Genomic DNA, 18,993 nt, shown 5'->3' on the forward strand with positions numbered 1-18,993 from the left:
ATTTTTCTTGCTTTTGTCAATACCAGCTGCAGGTAAAATTAAATGAAGCATCTTTGCTTATCAGTTTAATATCTGGTATTTCTGTGAGTAACGGGCTGCCTTAGTTGTCTGTCAGTATCTTTGTATGACAGAGGATCCTAAGCACATGCTACATATCTAGGCATACCAAGAAGAATGAGAGATGCAGCCGCAGGTTGTGGTGAACGTAGGCTGCTGTGTTTCAGGCCGGCTTGGCCATGCTAATCACTGCTGGATTGCTTCTTTCCAGAGTTGTGTGTGTAGCTTTAGTTTGGGAGTTTTCACTGCTTAGGTTCTTTAAGTTTATGACTTTACCTGCGTATTTGGCTCCTATTCCTTTTCTGCATCAAACTCAAGCTATATTTTTCTATATACTACAGTGTAATTTTTCTCTTTCTGTCTGCTCTTGTGACTCACCTTGCCCTGTTTTTGCTTTTCCAGCAAAACTAACCTTTATGTATAGTATGTCTGTTTCTCCTACAGTTGTTCCTATTTTCTGTTTGGTTAGATCCTGCGCACAGGGAGGAATTTCTGATTCTGCCGTGTCTATTCTCTTCTGTCTTTGAGTATCCACCTTAAATTTTAACTTTTTAGGTCTCCTGTTTAAGCTATTAATGTATTTTACTAGTATCATGTAATTAATATTTTTTTAAGAATAAAAATAACATATTCCATTACTATTTCCGAAATCCATTGTATGGTATTTCATGATAAGCAGCAACTGTTGCAGTTACATCCACAGAATAAATATTCTTGAGCATAGATTTAAGCCTGAAATAATGAGTGAACTATACAAAATAAAGTGGTGTGGAAATAAGTTTTTAATGTTGAATATTAGAAGTAAACTGGCTTTGCATGACAAGGTTATGAAACATTTGTAGTGTTGAAGTCCAGTACAATGTTTTCCCAGTGAAAGATTTTGTTATATATTATAATCACAATGACCTTAACATGTTGATTGGGCAAGAAGCTTGTCTAAAAAATTCATCCATAGCATTAACAAAGTACTAATTTAATTTACAAAAAACCTAATTTAATGAAAATCCATTTTAAGAAGGCAAATACGTACCTTACAATCAACTATCTCTAGTTTTAGTCTTTAATAAAAAAAACTTCCATAAATCCCATGTGCTAAAGTGTTGCATAATTATTCTAATTCAAGGGTTTTGTTTGTTTTGTTTTTGTTGTTGTCCAGAGGCTACATGGTCATGGGAGACTCTTTCAATACATCTTTATTTAAACAAACCTTTCAGAGAGTATTTACAAAGGATATGCAAGGACAATTTAAAATGGGATTTGGTGGCACGTTAGAAATAAAGGTGAGAATACAGAAATGCAGTGTGTTAGTGCACTGGAATAGGATGGCTATGAACTGTGGGACCTTTGCCCTTTAAGGAATTTTCAGGAACATCCTAAACAGATGTGTTTGGGTTCACTCGGGCATAGCTGTTACTGCCTAGCTATCGTTTTGCAGTTCCACGATTCTGTAAATGTGAGTTAGGTATAATGTCAATTCCTTCTTAGCCTGCATTCAGTGACAGCTGAAATGGAGACTAAAATAAATGTTTGTTAGAAATTCACAATGCTGCGTGCATAGATTTTTGGTACCAAGTAGTGAGTGTTTCTTGTTTTACGTCCAGGTTCTCTACGTAGCCCAGGACAGTTTTCATTTTTCTAAACTGCAGTACTTTAACAATGTTCATTTTCACCTCCGCTATTGTGAGATGCTTAGAGCTGAATGTGCTGTTAGGTTCAGGTACCGTCTTCCATGATGTTTCTTGCAGAATATTACAACCCTGCCTTGCAGAAGAATATGGGGCTGTTTTCTTGTTTGGTAAAATTCTGATTAAGTTTTTGCTGCTAGGACAAATAATAGAACCCTCTTTTTCTTCTGTGTGCTATGAATTTTGTTGGAAGATCTGGAAAATGCAGAAAGGGAGTCCTTGTTCTATAGGGATGTACAAATCAGTTCAAACAGTAAAATGGCATTGGAAGAATGTAAATAACTGGGTTTTGCTTTTAGCTAAATATGTTTAGGAGGTAAATTCATTGTGGGGTATATACAGGCTTATGTTACCAGTCTTCAGTTTTAATCTCATCTTGTGAATATTTTAAATACTTCGCTGGAAAACAGACGTTATCCAACATACTTTCTAGGCTCTCAGCTTTGTAAATAATAGCAGTTTTTCTCTGTTTTGTGCTGTTGTTTCAGATGTACTAATTGGTGCAGCAAACGTGTAATTACATGTAGAAAGTGAGCACATGAAAAGTTCCTCTAATGTATCAAGCATTTTTATATGTATAACCTTTCCTAAAGGTATCAAGAGTCTGATATGCATTGAAATTTTCATTAACTAATGATAAAATAAGACTGATGTCTTTCTAGTGTGGCATATTAATGTATGTTTTTTCTTTTAAATATGAAGACTTCAAGAGAAGTAAAGATTTCTGGAGCAATTGGACCCTGTGTGTCTCTCAACTCTAAAGGACCTTGTGTATCAGAAAATGTAAGTTAACTGCTGAAAACGAAGGTAATATCCTACCATGGAGAAACAGAATTTAGGATCTCTGGATATGAAGAGAGGCTGAAATGTTTCTGTAAATGGAACAAGTAGTGTTTACTTTTTACCAATTTTAAATACATGCAAGGGCTGTTGTTTTTGGAGAAGCTCCTGTTCACTGCTAGATCAGATTCAAGTTGTATTAGACCTTGCAGATCCCTTGTTACTTGTTTAGGTTTGTCCACCGTGTTGTTGCTTTAAAGTTATTACAGAGAAGTTACATGCTGGCATTGCAGAAACCAGTAGCAGAAACATAGTAGAAAGTGAGTTAGCATGCTTTATTGTTAAAAACAGAGCTATGTCCTCTTATACAAAGAGAACCATAAAAATACTTTGTTCAGAAAGACTGAGAGAACAGGAAGACAGAAGACCACGGAAACATGGCCTTTATCTTGACCCTGTCTTCCCATTTCTGTATCTGTTTCACAAAATGCACATTTAATTAATTGATTAGAATATTCAGCTCTTACCGGCTTGTGAAGTAACTCCTTTAAATTCATACCGGACTTAAATCATCACTTATTTTCTTATCAAATTATACTATTACAGCTTAATTTTGCATTTGATTACTAATCAAAAACAATTTCTGTAACCGAAATGTCTTACATTTACATGTCATTTACATTTACGTTTCCTAACGATCTGCATAATAGAGCATGTACCAGTATGAAAATGCTTACAAACAGCCTGCTTTAATCAAGCATTTTTCACACCTAAATTTTCCTTGTATTTATGATTGCATCTTTGTGAACTAAAAATCTCAATATAATCAGCTTTTTTTTTTTTTTTTTTTTTTTTGTGGTCTGGTACAGATTTTCTTATTTCATCACCAGAAAGAGTTCATATATTAGAATGAAAGTTAAAAACTCCAAACCCCAATTAAATGTACATCTCCTTATTTAGGCTACATATCTAAATCACAGGATGTACTAGAAAATTTAATAGTGAATTATTGTCTGTTGCCTTGCAATTATGTCGTGATTAATTTCTATTCCAAAAACCTTTTTGTTGAAGTTACCTGAATTAAAATTTTTGAGGTAAAATGTATGAATAAAATGTAGATGTGCACAGCTCGTTCGAAGTGGTAAATGGACAATTACTCTGGCCATAAGGCTTTTAACAGAGAATACAAGCATAGCAACAATAATGCCAGTTTAATTTTCCTTGAATGTTTTGTTTGGTTTCACTGGGTCCATTACAGATGACTGATTATTTTAATTGGTTTTGCTAGGTATTTGTTTTTTGGATGACAGAAAGGAATTGTCACTTGAAATACATTGCTATTTGCAGACAGTTACCTTGTTAGTTAATAGAGACCATGTAACTATGTACAATATACTGTGTAAGCTAGCTACTTGAAATTTTACTGATGTGACTTAGAAGAAGAGTTGTTCCGCTTTCCATGTGCTTCTTACTCTTGAGACTGTTTAACCAGTCTAGTACTTTTTCCTGTTTCTGATGTTTCCCGTTTTTCTAACGCCACCTCCTTGTCTTTCTAATATTTTAGTCTTTTGCAACTGTCTCCTTTTTTAATTATTCCTGCATTCAACGCTACGGTTGTTTTGTTTGTGTGTTCTGTTTGTCTGAGAAGCTGACAGAGTGAGCAGGGAGAAAAATTGTGACATCGTAGTCATAAACACTTACCTGTAATGGCCAGATGTTGTACTTCACAAACAAGGTAATACTTCTGGTTTGTAAAACTATTATAAAATCTTCCCTACAGGAGATTGGAACAGGAGGTACTTGTCAGTGGAAGATTTGTGGGCTTAATCCTACTACAACACTTGCACTGTACTTTGAGGTAGTCAACCAGGTAATAATTTGTCTTCATGTCTACTAAACACAGTAATTTTATTTCATGTGACTGCTGAAGCCTGTGTTTTTGTGTGGTTCCCTCAAGTGCAGTAGCAGGGATACAAACAATATTGCCATTTTGTATTGTCAAAGTTTCGAGGTGGACACTAACAGCTTAATGATGAGCTGATCTTCTTAGATATGATGAGAACCAAAGAGCTCTACAAATTTTGGATAGAGTCTTAATCTAAGTTCTGTTTTCTTTTTCAGAGTGTTAATAATTAAAATATATTTCAATTGCAATATATAAAAATTATTTTGTATATTTAAAAGTGCTTTCCAGTATTTTTCTGATGTTTTAGTTACAAAGTAATTACTCCATAATGTTAAATTTTCATTTGTGCTTTAATTGCTCAGTATTAGCAAGTAAAGACTGGCTTCATTGAAATGCCAGTCATGCTGAGGGGGTAGTAGGAAAGAGGATAAAAACATGACAAGCAAATGTGGTACGTCCTTCTAGTACTTTCCCTTCTGCCAAATATATGAAGCTCAGGAACTGTGAGCTGACTATAGTTTCTGTGTGTTTAGTATGCTGTGTTGCATTCTTCATAGGCCATGCAAAGGTTTGAAAACTTGAATTTACCTTAGCTGTTTTTCATTTTCCTTTTTGTTTAGTTATTTTGGTCTCATTTTCTTAATAGCTATAAAACTGGTCTAGTCATAGTATATAATAGTTGATTTCAGCTGTCCTTCCCTTTTGGAATTACTTACCTTGCTAGCAGCATATAAACCTGTATTTCTGCTGACCAGAGTTTTGAAATTTCAGTTTATACCTGGATCCAATCTTTAAGTTTCAGTGGCACTTTCTGGGATTCATTAATTTTACCATTTTCTAGTAATCTGTTTATACCTTTTTGAATTATACTGTAAACTGTTGAAATCCCCCTCCATTTAATTTTTTTTTCCTCCTTTACGTAGCACAATGCTCCCATTCCTCAAGGAGGACGTGGTGCAATCCAGTTTGTGACTCAGTACCAGCATTCCAGTGGACAGAGACGTATCAGAGTGACCACAGTTGCCAGAAAGTATGTTTTACTTGTGATGAATCATTTTGGGAGGAGCAGGATGTATGTTTGCCTTTCAATCTTTGATATCGTAACCAGTCTATTGTTCTGAGATATGCAGTGCCACAGGTGGTGAAGGCATGATCATACCTTTGAGACAGTTGCTTCTCTTGTTCTGTGGGCTGTTTCTTCTCTGAGAGGTTGCAGTGGCTGTATAATGATGTTATGGGAGTGCTCTGATGTAACCCAGGTGATTTTAGATGAAGAGGAAGCTTTGAGTGAAATTCCATGGCCTGAACTGAGGAGGTGATCAGACTTAGGGAATGGCAAAGATCACTTCATAACTTAACGTGAGAGTGCTAGCTGCAGTTCAGGAGGTTGGAAATACCTGATCTTCTGTGTACAACCTGTACCTCAGCTTCCTTGATTCAATTTATTTCACAGTTTTAGAAAGTGATGTTTAACATTACGCAGGCATTTTTCAATGTCCAATGACATTTCCTTTAAGCTGAAAGAGATTGATTGGTTAATTTAATGGAAAATTCAGTTTATCAAAAAAGCATTTTCCTTACTGTTGATATGAATTTCTCGTTAACTTGTATTAGTTATGTTAGTAAAATATTCTTGGTTGGCTGATAAAAGGACAGATCAATAGTTCACCTTGTAAATTGAAAAGAACAAGGAAGATGCACAAGAAAACTGCTGGTGTGGGAATGTGTGATTTAGCTTCATGGACAGTGTTTTCTGTAACCTACCTTTCATAGTTCATATTTTTAAAATATTTTAACTTTCTTAAGTGGCATTGTATTTTATTTCACTGGTTGCACGGCATCTGTACATATAAGGGACATTTCTAATTAAAGAATGGTTAACTGAGAGGCTGCTCATTTACACTTGGTAGATTTTTGAAGCTCCAGCATGACTTTGTTAAACTGCTAACACTGCTTTCTTTGCCTTGATTTTGAAGGGATATTTTGAGGTTGGACATCTTTCCTTTCACTGTGATGCAAATACTTGTATTTTTCTTTTGCAGCTGGGCAGATGCACAGACGCAGATTCAAAACATTGCTGCATCTTTTGACCAGGAAGCTGCTGCGATTCTCATGGCTAGATTGGCAGTGTATAGGGCAGAGACAGAAGAGGGGCCTGATGTGCTTAGGTGGCTGGACAGACAACTTATACGACTGGTAAAAAGGACTATATTACAAGATTTAGATTGGTTTCTTGTCTCCATGCCTATAATTCTGAAATGACTAGTGTTCAGTTATTGTTTCTTTAAAAAAAAAAAAGGCAAAAAAACCCAAATAAAAAATTGAACTGAATGCTTCATTTCCACAAGTAGGTATGCAGAATTTAACTAAGGTTTTCTATTTTAAATGGAAAAAAGAGCAGGTATGTTTTTAGTTCATTTATTAATATTTCCTCAGCAGCTGGTAGTTGCCAACAACTGAGAGTAATTCTAGCACAAGATTAGCAGAAATTAAAGCTTTCTCTGCTTTCTGCTACCTTTAATGATTTTGTAGAGGAAAGACTTTTAGCATAAAAAAAGTCAACTGTTTGGAATTTCTTTATTTTCAAAAGTTCAATTTTCTGTTGGTTTTTTTTTAATTATTTCTTACAAGTAGTTATTAGTAATTCAATTTTAAACATGTTCTCCAGGGCTGTTTAATCATCTAACTCTGCTGACCGATTTTGGAGAATAAAACCCCAAAAGCCATTAAAGCCTCATATGCAAGGAAATCACTGCTTGTTAAGGAAAGAACTTACATCACTGGTTTTGCTAGGTTTCTGTTTGCTTAGAAAGCTGTAAGCACCTCAAGTCATGTGTCTATTACAACCAAACAAACTTAGAGTAATGGCATGAGCAAGCAAGTATGTTTCTTAATTTGGATAATTTTTTTCTTTTATTCTAGTGTCAGAAATTTGGAGAGTATCACAAGGATGATCCAAGCTCTTTCAGATTTTCAGAAACCTTTTCACTTTACCCACAGGTGAGTGGAAGGGAAGATGTGTCTATAAGGGGTAAAAAGACAATGCTTAGTGAAGGAAGAGGCACTGTAGCACACAGTAAAATAAGGCATTACACTGGATACTAGAATGAAAAGCCCCCCTGCCCCCAGGCCTACTGTCTGGCATGCAACATGAGGTGAATCACCTCTGTTGTCTGTGCTGCTGTGCCCCCTTTTGCCCTCTGTCCTTACAGCTAAACTTCCTTTGTGTGTATTTTTCATTTCTTCTGTAGCGGAATCCTCATGTTACTTTAATTCAGATAATGACACTTTTTTTTTTCTGTTAAGGGGAAGTTTTAAGGAAGAAATTAAAAAAAAACATGAGAAGAGATACGGTTTTGCTTTGTTTCTACTTTCCTGTATGATTTATAATATTGACCTGAAAAGAAACATTCCTCTGGTGAACTTGAGCTTGACTATATTAAACTTCGAATAGTTTCTTGGCTAATAATAATTTCTGATAAATTCCTCCATTCTGATCGCTCCAGATGTGTTGCTTTTGGACTCTTCATAGTCTTCCGTGATATTTCCGTTTGAGTTACCTACGGATCTGTCTCAGGGTGTTAAGTGTTGTGGAGAGATTGATTCAGCAATGAAAGGATTTGCTTTTTCCATTTTACTAACAAAATTCAACTTTGCTGTGGTTAATGTTCTTTTGTCTGTTCGCACGCTATAATTTACCTTGTGTGTTCAAGCACAGCAGCCTCCCTCATAGGAATAGTAGAACTTGCAGTAAAGGGGTGGCTTGGCAATATTCAGTCATACTATTTATTGGTTAGTACAGGAGAAGAAATACTAAACTTTTCTCTTAGTTCAAAGCTGCTTTGTAGGTTTATCCATTCTGATCTGTGTTACACTCATGAGAGTGTATAAAAACTGTCAAAGGTGCATATACAAGTTAGAAATGTTAAAGGATTTGGAATTCAGTTTTGTTGTGGCATTGGTCTTGTGTAGTTTGTGGAAAACATTCCTTGTACAGCTCTCCTTTTTATCTGTGAAAGTTCAAACAAATGTTTTTTTTGTTTTTCAGTTTATGTTTCACTTGAGAAGATCTCCTTTCTTACAAGTTTTTAACAACAGTCCAGATGAGAGCTCATACTATCGTCATCATTTTATGCGTCAAGATCTAACCCAGTCACTTATCATGGTTCAGCCGATTCTTTATGCCTACTCTTTCAATGGGCCTCCGGAGGTAACGTTGTATATAACATAATAGTACGTTAAAAGGTGCTGTTTTGAGAGAGATACGATTGATGTCCTCCCTGTTGCATGTTATAAACCAGGTTGTTTTAAAATCTATTGCATGAAAAAGAAAATTCATTTAATACAGAACATACTATGAACAAGGCATATCTCAGAATTCTGATGTAGTGGCCTTGAGAACAAAAACCTTCAAACTGACCTTATTGTGGCACATTCTGTATAAACCTAAAATAAAAAGATGATCTTCCAGGAAGCTTGTGAAACAAGTGTAAGATAGGAGACAACAAAAGGAGTCTGATAGATAAGAGAGAGTGAGGAAATTGTAAGACAGAGAAAATAAGTATAGAGAGTTTAAGGTAATGGAGTGGTTTGTGAAGAGCTATTCACAGGTGTAAGATCATTCTCCCATGTATGAGTAACAGCTAGTCACAGGGGTGATGCAGAGGAGAAGCATGATCAAGTGGGAGCTGACACCTCAGTGTAGAATGAGTAATAGTGTTGGGGTTTTTTTTATTATTCTTGGAATAGTTAGTATTTTTGGTATCCCTAATAAGATTGGTCGAGTTAAATCATATGGTACTGATTCAATTCAATCATATAGTGCTAGTGTAGTGTCACTGCCCTTAAAAAGGTGAATAAAACCTTAAATATTACATTAGATTGTCATAAATCATTAGTATTTACTATATGCAGTATTGGTGGATATATATGCACAGTAATAATAGCTGCAAGGACAAGACAAAAAACCCTAAGCAACCCTCAACCCTCAGATCTTATACTTAAATAACTACTGAGTCTTTATACGTTGAAATACCGTTCAAATTAATGGTATTTCATAGGTGAATATGGAAGTACTTGAAAGACTAGAAAAGTGCATAATAATGAAAGAAGTTTTGGCTCTTGAATACATTTTTTATTACTTTCATAAAGTTATATGTTCAGGATCAGGCTGGATAGCTTTAGGTTGAGTTTGTGTGGATTGCAGATATGTAACATGAAAACGAGCAAATACAGAGCTTTAGTAAGTGACCGAAAAAGTTCCTAAGATTCAGTGAATGATTCAAAAAGCTGATAATGCCATCTGATTGCTCAATTCCACATCAGTTGGTAATTATTTATTTTTAATTCTTAGCCTGTTCTTCTGGACAGCAGCAGCATTTTACCAGATCGCATTCTCCTTATGGACACCTTTTTCCAGATCCTTATTTATCATGGAGAGGTAAGATTTGTAATTTCTTACATAAATATTCTTTTTCTATAGGAGTGCTACATTGTGAAAGTCAAGCCCCAGTTTTAATGCACTCCAGGGCTTGACCTCTCATCTGCATGGTTGATAGCAAACTCCTGATTAGTGTTTGTAGTTTGTAACCTGACATGCCTATACAGATACCTGACACTACTTGATGTTTTGGTCCTGTTTGTTATGATGGGTTTAAGATGAATTAGCTTCAAAATGCAGATTATTTGTTTTAGATCAGTATTTTTCCAGCTTCTGAGAGTGTTATTCCCTGTACCCCTCCTGCTTTTCACTCATTTATTTTAGACTTTTAAATTAGTTTTTCGGGGCTAGGGAGTAAGAACACCAAGTTTTATAGTCGCCATTCATCTGCACTGTCCAGGAGGAATGAAGCTGCTCCTGGCAGTTAGGTAGATAGACATTCCCAAGTAATACAAATATAAATGCTTGTCTAGTGCTCTGCTTCCCTGGAGGAATTGCATTGCTGCTTTTTACTGCTTTGCAACTGTAAATGGCTCAGCTGACAGTTTGAGGAATACTGTTCTGGATCATGTCCTCATAGCAGCACTTTTAAAAATAGTTACTAAACTTTTAATGCTTCTTAAGTAGAAAAATGTTCTCTATATTTTTGTAAGATACTGTCAGGAAGCAGCAGTATTGGGCTGTTCCCTAGGGGCAGGGGAACAGGGAACTGATGGCAAGGTAGGCAGAGGCCTCACCAGTGAGGTCCTGGCCCCACGGTACCTGAGCAAAGCAAGCAGAGCGGTTTACAGGCAGTAGCCAGGCTCAGCCTCCAATCCAGGTCACCAGACAACTTGGTGGGGATGAGGCAGATCCCAGTTCAAGCCAGGGAGTCAAGTCCCCGGGTGGGCATCCAGGTGAGTGGGATGTGTGGCCAGGCACAGGCAGGGCTGCCAAGCAAGGGAGGTGGGAACCCTCTGCTGAGGCTCCCTCCAGGTCTTCCTTAACTACAGCCTGTATCACTGAGCTGACCTTGAGCAGCCGGCTTCGCTCCTAGCAGGTGGGGGTGCTGTACTACAGGCCCTGAAAGATAAGTATTGGTATAAATCTGTATTTCTTCTGTGTCATAGGCATACATATTAGAGAACTGTAAATAGCATCCTTGACTTCCTGAGCTAAATATGTAGCATACAAAGGATGACAAAAAAAGGAAATACAGATGGACCACAAATTGTTTTGAGTTAAAAAACCCCGAACAACCAACCAAAACCTAGTGGCGTGTTACTTGCACATCTTGACTTTTAAGAGTTAACTTGCATGCTAAAGGGCAGAAAGGGGTGAGTGATAGAAAAGAGGCCAGCAATGGCACATACTCTCCTTTGAAAAGCCCTGTGTATCCTCTAAGAAAGATTGGTGAATCAGTTCTAAACTTCTCTCTTCCCCCTATCTCCAGACCATAGCTCAGTGGCGTAAATCAGGTTACCAAGATATGCCTGAATATGAAAATTTCCACCACTTGCTACAAGCTCCAATAGATGATGCCCAAGAAATTCTCCATTCCAGATTTCCAATGCCCAGATACATTGATACAGAGCATGGAGGAAGCCAGGTATGGTAAAGTATATATTACATTATCTGGGAAGCGATGTGTTAGTAACGTCGTGAGACTTTTTTGGTAGCAAAGATGCCTTTCTGTGCTAAAATATATGTAAATTGCAAGGGAACATTTTGACTTTCAAAGCTTTTACAGAGCCAGGTATTCAATAGTAACTTTTTGGCTAATATATAAATCCTGTTATTTACTACTATTTTCACCATACTGACTTGGACTCTTAAGATTCCTTGTGTGAAGTCCGTAGGACAAAAAGGAGAATACTTTTCAGGGTCTCTGGACAACACTGGAGTTACTCTTTGTGTTGATTTTTTGAAACTTATTAATTAATATCTTAGTCATATGCACATTTGCTTTGCTAGTGCTTAGGAAAATACAAAAGCTTACTTTTTGATGCATTGAAAAGTTGTTAGCTGTTCTGCATTATAGCTATAGAATCCAGGGAGTGGCTTTATTTATAGAGGTGCTACTTGCTCTTCTGAATAGGTATCTGTGCATCGTTGTATCTCCAAATAATAGGTGACCTATTTCATACACATGTAATGTATTCTGAATATAAGAAACTTCTATTTGAGAAGACTAATTTGTTGCCTGTGTTTTGCTTTTTAAAGGCTCGCTTCCTGCTTTCAAAAGTAAATCCCTCTCAGACTCATAACAATATGTATGCATGGGGACAGGTAAGTATGAATCTGCTGATGAAGCTTGTACACGATCTTTTTTTCCCTGTTTCAGAAATCAAGTGACACATCATGTACATGTAAACAATAATGCCAGGTTTTGAAACTGAAAAAGAAATGTAGTTTTGGCCTGATGCCACCAAAATTGCAAAAAGTTAAGAAAAACGGTTTCATTTCTTCAGAGAAAAATGATCTGGTTTGCTGTTGTAAGCTTCTGTTAGGTTGCTTTCATAGAAAAAGAAAGGTTGCCACCTTTCTTAGAGGGACACCTTCAGATTCCTTGGAATAAGAGTGCTTACCACACATAATGACTAAGGGGCCTTTTTGCAGTAGGGGAAATACATTTTGGAGTTAAGTTATAAGCAAGAACTGAAATGTGCACCAGTATCAGTGTACTGACGTTTCCCAGAATTTTTGTGGCCTGGGTGACCAGGAATCTGCTTTTAAAATACTGTCTTTAGAAAGGAAGTTACATAAGTGTTCAAAAGTTAAACTTTCTGGAGCAGCTTGTGTTATTGAACATTGCATCCCAGTTCCATGTTCTCTTTCCACATTCAGCTTTTGTAGTGGGAAGAGCGACACTGCTGTGGGTGAATACTAGTGCAGTGCCATTTCCTGATGAAAACGTAATGGCATCAGACAGTCGAAGCTACATATTTAACTGTACTTAAAGTATTTTGCTAAAGGGCATGCAGTGCTCAGGTCATGAGTGAGAGAGCTCTGTAGCATTTTTATGGCAGTGATTTTTGTCAGGTAAGTTTTATCAGGGTACGTTTTCATAGGGACATCCTGGTTCTAATGAAGCTTCTGGCAATGAAGACCACTGAGATCCAGAGCGAAAACACTTGAAAACTTTGTACTGTGTCAGGGACAGCACTATTTGTACCCAGCTGTCTTGCTTTCAAAGTTGATAACCTAGCCAGCAATCTTTAGTGTCTCTCTTAATCGTGTTTCCTCCACAGCATACACACACATCCTGTAGTTTGAAAGCTCTTGTTTTTTTATCTAAACGTTACATGGAAATTTTTGAAGTTTTGACATTTCCAACAGTACAGGACAATTGTTTCCTGCTCATTTAACTAGTAGGCAAGTGAAACAGTATTCCAAATGTAAATACAAATAAAGAACAATTCTTGAACTGATCTCTAAGAAAATTGTTCATGCTGGACAAGTGAAACTGATAGATACTAGAAAAGACAGCTTCCCCTTTTAATGTTGAAAATAATTCAGTTCTAGGGTAACATAAGAAATGCTGTGTTAATCTCCCCAGTGGTGTTGCAGCATGTGTTCACCATAATACCCTCCTTAGGTTGCAGGGGTTTTTGTCAGCAAAGTTGAACCAAGTACAAATTATTAAATGAGAAATGTAACTGTTGGGAGAAAACTTTAAACTGAATTGATTTTGCTTTTGTTTTTCTCATGAGCTTCCTGAGTTTCATGACTTACATGAAATTTTATTTTGAGCATAACTGAAAGTCTACAGAAAAATTTGTTAGCCCACGTTGAACTGAAGAGGGCACCCGCACACCACTGAAACGATGTTTCAGGTGATGAATGTAGTTGTTTTTCTTAATATTGTAAGTAAAGATTTTTTTTAAATTTTAGTAGGTAGGTGCCTTATTTAGTACAGAAAACATTTTCAGAAAATAATGGTAGAGCTGTATGACAAGTTTATTATTTTGGTTAGTCTTTGAAGATGCAGTTGAAATTTTCACATTATATTGGATATGGCATTTATTTGAGAATGCTTTTATTTCTGGCCATTTAATTTTGTTAAATCTTTGTTTGTATTGGTAACTATGGGGAATTTGCAATGAAAGATGAGGCAAATGGCCAGCTAGCTTTCACCAGATCACTGTTAATTAAAGTTCTCATTGTATGCCTTAGATCAAAATTTTGAATGAGCAGTCTTCAGAGCAAAGCTACTGCTGTTGGTGGTAGTAGTGGTGACAGCAGCTGCCTGTGTGCACACTGAGCGAGGTGTTCATCTTCAGGAATAGAGTCTGTCCATTGGATTTAATTACCCTGGATTACCACTAACAGTCTTTGTGAGGGATCTCTTAGGGGTCTATCAACTCTTCTGGTGGTTCATTTACTAGAGGATGAGGGACTGTTCGTCCATGTGTAAGGCACAAGGTGGCAAATCATTTTCTGCCCCAGAATTAAACTACTTGGAATTCCCTTGTGGCTTTTTAAATAAGGGAGCTCATGCTTAGCATTTGGCTGACTTGGAAGCAGAACACCCTTTATTCTCATTTTACCACCATCAGCTGATAGATAATTTAGTGGGCCCTCCCTGAGAGTGGCTGTGTATTGTGTCAAGTGTATTGTAGTGATCTAAGGACTCCTGCTGATCCTGGATTTGTCCCTTGATGATTAACTGAGTTGGCCAGTTCTCGGAAAGGGGCACCAGTTCTAAGCAGTCTCGTTCAGGCTTACAAAATTGTCCAAAACACAGACATGCGAGAGTTCAGACAGCTCTGATTTCATTTGGAAATAGGGTGCTTAGTACCTCTGAAAAGGTTGAATTGCTGAGATTTATAGGAATTTTTCCTACATCTGTAAATGGAAGGAGTAGCAGATTGGTTTCAAAGGACTTGAGAGTTGCTATGTAACCTTTGCAGAGTTGCCACCTGCTGTTTTATTTAGGCTGTAAGTTTGTTTAAAAATAGGAATTAAAAGATGACCATTTTGAACTTTGTGAATTTCTGAAAATTACTTCTGAGGTTAAAGAGTAAATTCCAAAATCCACCCAGAAGGGTTTTTTTAAATCTGTTGTAATCTGATTTTGCAGTGGCATGACTTTGAGATGTTGTTTTTGGTATTTCTCTGAGGTGACACAGAGCTGTAGGAGAGAATCAGCCCAGCTTTCCCTGAGAAAGATAGCTGACCTTGACTCGGTGTCAGATCAGACCCTTAGTGGATTTGTTTTCTCATTTTGCCATTTTGCTAAGTTGGAGTTTGACTGACAGATATCGATGGGTTAGTTGTGTCACTTGCATGTTTCTGTTTCTTTCACCTTTTATCTACTTCATTTAGGTAGCAATGATACAGGAACTGTAGAGTGGAAGTCTTAGTTTTAAAAAATTCTAAGTTAGTATTTGTCAGCTGTCAAAACCTGAGGTTTGTGTGGTTGATATAAATATCCTGCTATGCTGCAGCTTGTTGCTGTCTGCATTAATATGGAAGAGAGTGTAGTTGTGGTTTGTGCCTGTATTTATGTAAACATATGAAAATCTATGTAAATGTACAGTCTGCTGTTTTTTTTTTGTCAGAGGATTTCAGCAATGATATCCTTCTAAGGTCTTTCTAAATTTACAAAGCATTTATTTAATGGAACATACTGTGCCTTAAAATGCTTTTTCTTCAGAATGAGTATAATCAGTTCCTGTTTTATTTTCTAGGAGTCTGGAGCACCCATTCTTACTGATGATGTCAGCTTGCAAGTATTTATGGATCATCTGAAGAAACTTGCTGTCTCTAGTGCTGCCTGAGATTCTGCAGTGCATTAAAGGCACAGATAAGCTGTAGCCATGTTTCAGCTTTTTCTGCTTTACCCTTTTCCATGTCTCTCTTGACAGAACGCTCTGATATGCACAGGCTGCCTGACTAGATGTAAAGCAGTGTTGTTTTCAAAGAAAAGCTTTTGTTATCAGCAAATGTTTTAATGTGAACTGCGGTTTGTAAAAATGACTAGTAGATTAAATTAAGTTGTAATTAGAGCAAAAAGAACAGTCGTTTTGATTACTGCAATACTAAATGATCTCCAAGTAATTATATAACAACTTTGAGATGTGATTTCAGCTTCCTTTTTTAAACGGTTGAGGTTGATCCTGCTACGCACTGTAAAGGCACGTTGAACAGTAAAAGAAATCTTTGGTGATGTTGGGCTTTTGAGACTGCCACATGACAGCTTTTGCTTACTCAGTTTGAGCATGAAGTGAACAAAGAAGCAAGAAAAAAGCATATAAAAATGGTATTAACTCAGTCTTTTGACTTAGGGTGCTGAACTTTTCTTTCCTGCAGAGATATTATTGTTCATGTGCAAGTATTTCTTCCCACTTACTCTACTTGATTCTTTGGGGGAACAGAGTTTTTCTTTATTTCCACATAAAGAGTTTGAACTGAAAAAGTAAAAAAAATATCTGTTATTGCACAAAATTTAAATCCACATGTTATTTTTGACAAAAGTATCTGTTATCACTGTAACAGATGAATATGCTCAAAAGGTAACACAGCCTGAGCTGCGAAAAATCCTACACTACTAAAACGAACTGACTAAGAGTACAGCCTTGATTTTTGCCTTGGCGAGTATACTTAAAAAAAGAATATATATATATTTACCTTTTTTATTATTGCCTTATAATGTTATTAAAATAATGCATGACACTGCACATCTGCTTTTTGTTTCTGCATCCTTTTTGTTGTGAATTCAACAGGCTATAGTTCTTGTTGAAACAGTATTGTATGGAATATGATGTAATTAATTTGATATTTAGTTCATACTTGATTTTTTTTGAGGGTGGATAAATTAGTCTGATTTCCCATTTACTCGTTGAAGTTTACACATAAAACAGATGTTTACATAAGTAATAGGACATTTTGACAAGTAAAGATGTGAAATGAGGTAATGGGCAATAAAAATTTGTGCCAAGTCTAAAGGATGAGAGAGAGAGTTTTGACATAGGAAATTCGGTCATATAGTGATGTGATAAGCATGAGGGTTGTTTTCTCTAAATTCTCCAAAACTTTACTACAGCTCTCCATTTCTTTGATCTAAATGAGATGAGCTCCTTTTGCCTCAATACAAATAAAATAAATGTTTTTCTCTCACTTCTTGTATTTACTGTGCTGGTTTCTGTTGGTGCTTGAAATGAAATGTGGAAGTAAAGGTAGTAACGATACAATTTGAATCACTTCAGCACTTCTATTCATGTAATAATTGGTATCGAACTTCTTCAACTTTCAGAGATACTAAACTGTTCACACTAGTGGCAGTTTAGGAGATAAAAATTCAGTAGCCCTCTTGACTTTGTTTTGTTTTAGCTAATGAGCAGCTTAAAAAAATTACTCGTAAATGAAGTATGTCCAATTTATTTGTCAGTAACGCACTGTTTGACTAATAAATCAGTTCATCACCAAGTCATGATAATGGATGGATTTTTTTGTGTTTTCCTTCCTACCCTTAACCAGCTTTCACCTTGTTAGAGGTTCTTCTGTCCAATCTCTTGGCAACATTAGCTTCCTTTGTAACTTCAAGTATTCAGCACTGTCAAAGACCTTTTGAAAATCCAGGTATCCTTCCTGCTTATTCACCTTTTTCCAAGGACTCAGTGTGGTTAGTGAGACAGGATTTTCCTTCATAGGTATCATGCTGACTTTCCCAAAAGTCTTGCTCTTTATTACGGCCTCAGCTGTCTTACCGGGGATAGAGATCAGACTCATCAGCCTGTACCTTGTAGGATTCCCTCAGCAGCCCTTTTTGTGGATGACAGTGACATGGAGAACAGTCTGCCAGTGATCTGGCGTGGTGACTGTAATGACAGTTACATGTGTTCACTGGCATCTCCTCCCTTTGATGTCTCGCTTATTTCAGAACTCCTGGATGAAGGCCGCCCAGTCCTGGTAACTTGTTAGCATCCCCTTCGTCTACTTGACCTAATACCTCTGGCACGTTTACAGAGGGTCCGATGAGCTACACCAGGGTAAGCAAGCTGCTTGTTGTGACTGAGAGTTATCAAGATTTAAAATCAAAACAATACTTTCTGGGGTTGTGCTACAGGAGAGGGTGGTTTAAAAAAAGTTAAATTGCTGCTATTTGCTGTCCTTGCTAGCATCTGTCTTACTAGGTTTCTTGCTGAAGAGATGCCACCTATCTGTGCGATATCCATGACACGCAAGAGTTGACTTGTTTAATTACGATAGCAGGCTTTGCAATGATTTCTTGAAATATTTGTTTTTTGCTGGACACAGATTGGAAGTTAGAGGAAGAGTTGGTAAAATCTTGTCAGAAACACAGGGCCTTGGACTTGGAAGAAGTAGCCTTCATCAGGATGGGTTAAAGTAGTTGCTGACTGTTCTGTTAAGGACTGGGAAGTTGGGAACTGAAAATTATCCATGGGCAGTCAGCGGTAGGGGAGCAAGCCGTCAGCTGCTGCTTTTTGTGCTTTGTCAGGCAGGCGGCAAGTAGAACAGTCCTGAGAGCAATCATGGGTGAATCTGAAGTTAATGTTTTGCCAGGATCATGAAATCGGACAGAGGCTTCCAGGAATGCAGTAACTGTTCATGTTCTTAGGTATTCTTGTTGCTGGTGTCTGGGCATCGTATGGAAAAGCACGTTGTGATTGGCAGTCCTTGCATAGTGCTTGGACTGTAATGTGCTTATTTCTAGCCTGCTGCTTTTTTCTCTAGGCAGCTTTTCAGGCTGTATGTGCCTACACAAGCATCTGATTTTTTGCTTCTGTTTATTGCCATAAGTCCTGTACTTATAGTCTATTTGTTATGTCCTCATGCCATCCATGTGTTTAGATCAGCCCACAATACGAAGTTCTCACTGCTAGCCTGTTAAAGATTAGATAAAATTTAGTTGGACCTTGTAAGCATGAGAGGTGCCCTTCATTCAGGAAAAGAAACGGTGTTTAAGCTCTATTTTGGAGTGAGCCATTTAAGGCAGTAGAAGCCATCATCCAAAATGTGGATGATGATTCCATATTTATATGTATAAAAACCTCAAAGCTGTAAATGTTTCTGACTGATCCTCAACATCAAACTCCGTGCCGTTCGCGCAGAGATGTAAGTATGCTGGAAGGAAGGTTGGGACATTCCCCTGACAGTGCTCTGCTCTTTTTGGTGAGACA

General features: G+C 37.0%; 1 protein-coding gene across 3 annotated transcripts in view; it reads left to right on the top strand.

Moving 5' to 3' along the window:
• Positions 1-17,278, top strand: part of SEC23A (SEC23 homolog A, COPII coat complex component) — a 30,896-nt gene extending 13,618 nt beyond the window's left edge. For all 3 annotated transcript variants that reach the window (XM_056346485.1, XM_056346486.1, XM_056346484.1), the window contains 11 exons: positions 1,214-1,337; positions 2,445-2,525; positions 4,303-4,392; positions 5,352-5,458; positions 6,471-6,624; positions 7,351-7,428; positions 8,477-8,638; positions 9,782-9,868; positions 11,301-11,456; positions 12,071-12,136; positions 15,541-17,278. In XM_056346485.1, coding sequence (XP_056202460.1) covers positions 1,214-1,337; positions 2,445-2,525; positions 4,303-4,392; positions 5,352-5,458; positions 6,471-6,624; positions 7,351-7,428; positions 8,477-8,638; positions 9,782-9,868; positions 11,301-11,456; positions 12,071-12,136; positions 15,541-15,630 — 1,195 coding nt within the window. In that variant the 3' untranslated portion in view covers positions 15,631-17,278. The remainder of the gene's footprint in view (positions 1-1,213; positions 1,338-2,444; positions 2,526-4,302; positions 4,393-5,351; positions 5,459-6,470; positions 6,625-7,350; positions 7,429-8,476; positions 8,639-9,781; positions 9,869-11,300; positions 11,457-12,070; positions 12,137-15,540) is intronic.
• Positions 17,279-18,993: the final 1,715 nt, after the last annotated feature.

Source organism: Falco biarmicus, chromosome 7, assembly GCF_023638135.1.
Source record: "Falco biarmicus isolate bFalBia1 chromosome 7, bFalBia1.pri, whole genome shotgun sequence".
In the NCBI taxonomy this organism is placed as follows: Eukaryota; Metazoa; Chordata; class Aves; order Falconiformes; family Falconidae; genus Falco; species Falco biarmicus.